The following is a 7,357-nucleotide window of genomic DNA, read 5'->3' on the forward strand; positions in this document are numbered from 1 at the left end:
TGTATAAATGTTTTTCGGTCGTTCAGCACCCAAGATCGTCTGCAGACAAAAAATAGCATTAACTCAACTTAATATTGATGCAGCTAACAAGTAAATACCATTGCTGTCAAAAATAAGCAGACTTTGTTATAGGCATACAAATGCAGACAATAAACAGTTTATAAAATGAGACTTCACAAAATACTATATTCCGATTGTCCTGTGACGAAATCGAAGATATTTTAGTGATTTTACTCCAAAACGCACGGCAAGATCCTTTACGTAATTGACTTTAAACTCCTCCAAACACTGTCTGCAATGAAAATGGGATATCATTAATTATGGATTCGAAAGCTAAATCATCACGAAAGTGCTATTTGTTTAAGACGTTGCATTGATTCGTCTGGTTTCATTTATCACAAAATATGAGTAAGTGTGATTGGCATTAAAATATCGTTAAACAGTTTCCAACTAACCGAAGAATAAGTGAATGACGAAACCGATTTGATTCTACACTCGGTGCGTGAGGGAAGTGTATTATGAAGGCATTTGGAAGAACCACAAACTTGAAATCAAGGGCATCCAAAAGCATGAAGAAGGACACTTTGTTCCAGCCGAAGCCAACGAAGTGCTCATCAAACTGTCCATGTCCGCGCCTAATTAGTACGTATGGTTCAAAGTCGGCGTCCCACTTAACCTGTTTGATAATAAGTTAAAAAGACAGTCTAAAAACCGCATTAATTGAAGAACATTTAAAATAACCCCCATGTAAAATGCCAATATTCTTAAAAAGAACGTGTTTTTTGGATACTAGTGTAGCATGGCATGGGCTTATTACTCAAGATTTTGAAATACATGTGTTACTTGATGAGGTGCCTCCATTACAATTACAACATTTTATCTAATTTCTGCTCATGATTGGCAGCTACTTAAGTGCAACTTAGGAAACATTAGAATTAGTTTTAAAAAAATACATGTTCCGGGAAAGTTGGTCATTTCTGCATTAACTTCCTTGGTCCCAGCACATAAGCTATACCAAAAGGCATATTGCGGACATAAAATGGCTTAGTACTCTTGAGCAGGTCAATTTCCAATTGTGGTGTGTGCAAAAATGAGGAAATTACCTCATAGGGCATTTCTGTTTTGTACCAGTGGGAATAATTCGTGGCAAGGTGTCCAGCTTGCCAGACATCGATTCGAAAGGGCTTTACCACCCCGGATGCGACGGTCTGGAGTAAGCGCCACTTCGTGGTGGGAAATGCAAGCTGCGTGTAGAAGGTTTCAAACGCGGGGACGATGTAGGCCACTCTCTCTATTTTGTTCGCCTGAAGATAAAACAAAGCCATTTCCATTAAAATGTTCTACTTTTAACAGCAAAGGAAAGGAATTTTTTGTATTGCAAATGAGTGTATATATTTTGGCTTATAAATCCGGAGGTTTATTCACGCCCTTTTCACGCTAGGAGAGAATATAAATGAAGGAGTTGTTTTTACTTAGGAGCGATACAATAGCAAGCTGAAATGTGTGCTCCTGTCTTCCGGAAAACTGAAAGCTACGCTGTTGTCATACAATTTGCCTTACCGGAAATAACCGAAATTGGGTTGTATGAAGGCTGTTCCAAATGCAACAACAGTTTCTTGCACACCAAACGGAGCGATTTTTTCGAATTTACTACATTTGAATCGCATATTTTTTTAAACATTAATTTAATAAGCCTCAATGGGCTCGAATACCAAACGCAAGATTATCAATCATAATGCATTTAAAAGGAAACCAGTACTTGAAGAAGTCTTTCATTTGTGTCTGAAGCTATAGAAAAACTGGCAAAATTCACTCCTGGTCAAACAATTTTTTAAGTGCCCAATGCTCTTTACGCTGTGCAAGGAATACGAAAATTGAGCAGTTTGCTGATTTAACCGCATACTGGTTAAGGTCTATGCTGCTTGCCCTTTTAAGCATTTCACACATTTTTACAAAAAAGTCCAAAAAAGTCAATCAAGCAAATGTATGGGATTGTCAGTATAGCACGGCCTTTGCTAAACTTAGACAAATGACGCAAATAATTACCAAAATAGCATATGGTTCAGGCAAAATTAGCGTATCGATTCACTTTTTATTATGAACGCATATATGGAAAAACAAAACACAATGCAATTGAAGTCAATCAGTGCCTTTATGCGATTTGAGGCTCGCAAGTCCTTCAAGCCGAACCGATAAGAAAGAAGTTCAGAACTGGGTTATTTGTGGGTCATAAGCGAACATCACAAAAAGCTCATGAAATCACCTAATTACAGTTGCATGCATAAAGAAATATTACTAGCGAACCGAGTTTTGCCTGTTGTAAAAACTGATTAAGCGTATTGGAAAAGCCGGCTAAGAAAAGATAAGGTCTCACGTATTTAGGCAAGATCTACCATCTATTGTATGGAATTTTGGAAAGTTGTGCTTAAAGCACATTAGTTTTCCAAGAATGCATCAGGCGATACACAAAGATAAAAATGGGCTCTGTTCCACTACCATCGCTTTAAATGGGTAGCATCATCTCACTGCTTTAAAGGTTAGAATTTACGTATTAAATGTGAATCAAATCAGCATTCTTAAAGTATATCCAGAAAATGTCACTTAAACCCAGGTGCCTTTAAGCTATGAATTTTCAAACAAGCGAAAACATACAGATGCTAGTGTGCGTTGGAAGTAGGTGCGGAGATGAGGTTTCGGAACGAAGTCAAAGTCAACAATGAAAATATACGCTGTGTTAGCGTATTTTATGGCCGTATTTCGAAGCGCATTTATTGGATAATAGCTCTATAAAATGCAATAAAAGGTTCTGTATAAAATGGGAAGCAGGTAGCTGTTGACAGACGGAAAGAAAGTGGCACTTACGCCCTCCTGAAATACCAAGTGTATGTCAATATTTTCTCGTGAAGTAAAAAACACCGAAGAATCAAGGTACTCCCTTATTATTTCTACTTCTCTATCGGTGATGTAAACAGCCAGACTCATTGGACCGTCCCAATTAGCCGCAATTTCTTCGAGGCGATGAAGTCTATAAAACACACAAAAGGTGCTATAATCTTCACAAAGTTATAGAATCACTATAATGACATTAAGTTTGAAGTCCAAATAAATGATGCCAATAAGCGTCAAGCCCACAGGTTCAAAAAGTGAGGCTCGAGTTTAGGCCAAATATTGACTCTACCCTACTAGTTATGATCCACATTATAAAGTTATCAAATGTAACGGTAATATCTAGATGAACACCAGCTATGACGATATAATATGCAAATGAGATAATTAATCGGTGACTGAAAAGAAGAAAGCTTCGAATTTTTCATGAAAGTGTGAAGAAATGAAGCATAACTACCTATCCATTGTGAACTGGCTCACTAGTGTCACATTTGCAGTGGTGTTTGAACTAAGCCCGTAAAAGTAGGGAAACACACGTCTTTGGAGTTGCATTTCCATATGGAGAAGTGAACACGCTTTCACTGTGCCTCGTTGACGATTCTGCTTATCCTCTTTGGTCTTTGTAGGTGACTTTAATGCAATGTAATCATGAGATAGTAAATTGTGCTTTGAAAACTGGTAAAGCTAGTAATACTACTTTAAAATGGGTATTTAGTTGCCATTTCTACCAGTTTTTCTTGCCCTTTGCTCGATTCTTTTTGTTGTGGTAGAAAGATGCCCTGCGGCATTACATATTTCAAACATTAAATCAAAACATCTCTTTAAAGTACATTAAATAATTTAAAACTTAACCATCCGCCTCCAGCCCCCATTGTATCTTTGAAAATTTGAATAACATACTTACATGCAAGCCTCCGGCTTCTCTAAATAAGTTTCCATCCAAATTAGATAGGCGGTCCAATGTCAACGCGAATTGTAGCCGAAAATATGTAGCTAAATTATTGAACCAAGTTCATATGGAAGCTCCATCTTCGGAAAAGAGCAGAATAATACCAGCTGACATCGACTAAATTTTTTTGAAATACTATGATTACTCTACTATTTCTACCAGTTCAATTTAACCATAGTCGATTTAAAGAAGTCGTGACATTCGTGTAAATGCCTACGTGAGTCTACGCTGAATGGATAGGATCCACTGGTTCCAAAATTTGTTTTTGATGACATTTTCGATGGACTGTTCCAATGCAAAATCCGCAGTCCATCCCACTCTAATCTATTAAAGCAATTTATTGAAACATGAGTGCTTGCCGGAATCCTCCTGCCCTGCCAGTAAATAGGCAATGTGAATAATTAGCGTTGTCCCCGAGCTGCAAATTCCAAGCACAGGGGAGTCGATGAACTCGAGTACTATTGAAGTAGAGGGCTGCGTTAACAACATCCTAAAGGCAAAGAAAGGAACAATGAAATCTTCATAACAGTGCAACATACTTCACTCAGTGTAAAATTCGTTCCAAAAACGTTACCCTGATGCTTTCGCCCTCTTATTTGTTCCATTTTTTAGAGTATGCTGGTGTCACTAAAGTTTGCTAAAGCATGCGATCTTATTTGGAGATTACTGGTGAATATACAAATAATTATGTTAATTTTAAGGTTCGAGACAATAATGTACTTTAAATGAATGCTTGAGTTTTACCCCAAAGGCTGGATTTCGATTTGCTTTCATTAAAAATGGCTTTATTTTAGTAACATATATTAATGTGAAAGGATATTATTAGTGATTGTGACGTATTTAAAGTTATTAAGAGAAATAATAAACTATTTTATTTAGCAAAAGTGATATGAAGACAAACCTGGTCAGCCAAGGATGTGTAAGACATATTTTTCAGCAATTTTTGCGCCACACTTTTCCAATGCCAATTCCAACCGACTCCTCGCATCTTTTGCAAATCCATTAGCACTACTCCTGTATTATATCCTCGACCCTAGATGAAACTCGATTAATTTATCCCGAAACTTATTGTAAATACACGTGCGTTGACTTCATTATTCATAAAATTTCATTATTTTAAATCATTTACAAATTACTACGGATGTCAAATATAGAACTTACCAAGGCCGGCCAGGAAGTAGTACCATGCCCCTTAAGGTACCAGTCACTTTGGTTCTCAATGAGACCAATTATCTTTAGATATGAGTTATTGAGATGGTTAGAATGTTTGATGGCCGCAAATAAGTAGCTCACTCTTAACAAAATAATATCGCTTTATCAGCTATAATTCCTCAATGAGTGAAATTTCTGTAGAGAACCCATAGGCTTAATACAAATAAAAAGAACCCAAGTATAACTTGGTTTATTTAATCACCTCTATAAAGTCCCACTTTTCGAGTAATAATTAATTTTATCACAATATTTGAGGATGTACCTCTTCCTTTTCGAATGTTCTGGCCGATTTCCAGAGGCTGATAAGATTGCCTTCTACTAATGTATCCAGGTCCAATAAAATAACCTCGAATTGAAAAATAAAACCTAATGTGATGAACATAAAAGTGCTACGCATACCCTAATATACACCTTCTAAGTTCAATGGCATAACATAGTGCTTTCACCCAAAAAACTCACTCTTTTAATCTCGCAGGGTAGTATATCCGATATAACAAGCTTCACAAGTCCATAATCACCTGAATAATGTGCATTCGGAATCCAATTTACGAGGCTCTAAAGGTAAAATACTACTATTCAGTTTGGGCAAGACAATTGGGAATAAAGGAATAATGAAATAGAAATGGACATCTTTCCTCTATTTCATCTGAATCACTCTAAGCTACCTCTCTACGAGTCCTGACCTCGTGGAACAAGTTTTCTCCAGAAAACACCTATGTATACAAAAAATACTTGCTTTTGTTCTCTGTGTATTTGATCAGAATGGGACATCAACTAATGTGATGCATTTTTCAAAGTGCAAAGGTGTAAATTTAGGAGCCTAATAATTAATTTAAAAGCGAAGTGTTAAATAGCATTGTGGGTTCATCACCTATAAAGTTGCAGTGAGGATTAAGTAAAAAAGCCTGATTTGATTCAGCAAATCAGCAAATGTATTGCAGATTTGCAAATAAATCTAATACACCTAACAAATTCACCAAATATAACTTTCTTGTGGTAAGAAATGCACAACAAATGAATGCGAAATCGAATATGAATAATGCGTAAATACAAATTTAATTGCCTTAAAAACCTATTAAAGTGGAAATAAACTAGGTAATCAAAAACGCTACCAAGAAATTTGCGGCGCTGTAAAAGTGTACTTTTACTAACGCCGAAATCCTCCAGGTTTCGAAGAGAACAGAAAGACTCTTGCAAGCATTTGCACTGCATATAATATGGAAGCGAAATTTCGGCAGAAGCTCACTGCAGTGCCGCTTGAAAAGACGATGATAAAGTATGCTTTTTACAAGCACTGGCACTTTTCGTGATGCACTCCCTCCGCCTACAACTAAGGCGACGTCAATTACTGTCACAGAGGCATTTTCTTTGCCACTGCCGTACTTTTCATCCTGTATGAATGAAAAAAGTCAGTCAGCCATCCAAACGTCCTGCATGTGCCAGGAAATAGCGACTTGCTTATTGGCGAAATTTCGTAATGTAGCTGCAGTTGTCTAATCCTCTAATCAAAAAAAGAATTTGCAAAACTATTTGGTGTGCTATTTTGTGAAGTTATTTAGTAAAGCTATCTCGTAACTCCTATGCATACATTTATACTGGGGAAAGTGGTATCTAACTCTTAATCAACCACAGGAAATGTGCGAGGTCAACGTAAATATATAGTGTACATAAAACAGAGTCTTCCCCAAAACCAAAATTAAAAAAGATCAATTTTCAATGACATTTGAGATGCCATAATGATTTGATGAAAGTAAACAACTTTACACCTTAGATTTAAGGTTGCGTTCACAAGATGTTCAAAGAATTCTCCTCGATTTCGTGCTGCACATTTATACAAATTCTTGTGTGCTTTAACAATATTTGTAATTTACTGCAGAAGTAATCACATGCACAACTCACCAAAAATTTATTCTACATAGCTTTTTATGTCTCAAATAATGGAGAAAACAATAAAGAATAAAGCAGCAAATTTCATTAAAACAAGTAATTGTAGATCTAATATTAAGGTAATTATACACGATAGGATAACTAGAAAAGACGCATTTTTTAAATTTCAGCCAATAACTCTCAGGCGATTGCATGAATTAACGTTGGCTAGTAGATCAGCGCCAACAGCTGTTATCTAGACTTTGAATTCATGTGGTATTCAAACAAACCTGAAACTAACCAGATTTTTGTTTTTAAAAGGATGATCCATAGCACACTGGGTTGCAAAGGAAGTGGTATGTATCCAGATGGCAACTGAAGTGATACTCAGGAGGAGACAGACAGCCGTTACGAATGTAATGGCTGGCAATCGGATCAGACGTC

The 7,357-nt window shown here is 36.6% G+C and overlaps 1 protein-coding gene across 1 annotated transcript in view; it reads right to left on the bottom strand. All coding sequences in view use genetic code 11, as the record gives it.

The window, feature by feature from the left end:
* Positions 1–183: 183 nt before the first annotated feature.
* The window catches only part of EGR_00020 (Glycosyltransferase-like protein LARGE2), a gene marked incomplete at both ends in the record, with an annotated part of 10,601 nt that continues 3,427 nt past the window's right edge, over positions 184–7,357 (bottom strand). Inside the window, 11 exons of the mRNA XM_024489269.1 lie at positions 184–292; positions 456–676; positions 1,104–1,304; positions 2,653–2,784; positions 2,863–3,025; positions 3,344–3,516; positions 4,737–4,868; positions 4,997–5,068; positions 5,310–5,393; positions 5,507–5,565; positions 6,294–6,438. Coding sequence (XP_024355947.1) covers positions 184–292; positions 456–676; positions 1,104–1,304; positions 2,653–2,784; positions 2,863–3,025; positions 3,344–3,516; positions 4,737–4,868; positions 4,997–5,068; positions 5,310–5,393; positions 5,507–5,565; positions 6,294–6,438 — 1,491 coding nt within the window. The remainder of the gene's footprint in view (positions 293–455; positions 677–1,103; positions 1,305–2,652; positions 2,785–2,862; positions 3,026–3,343; positions 3,517–4,736; positions 4,869–4,996; positions 5,069–5,309; positions 5,394–5,506; positions 5,566–6,293; positions 6,439–7,357) is intronic.

Source organism: Echinococcus granulosus (genome assembly GCF_000524195.1).
Source record: "Echinococcus granulosus chromosome Unknown EG_S00001, whole genome shotgun sequence".
NCBI lineage: Eukaryota > Metazoa > Platyhelminthes > Cestoda > Cyclophyllidea > Taeniidae > Echinococcus > Echinococcus granulosus.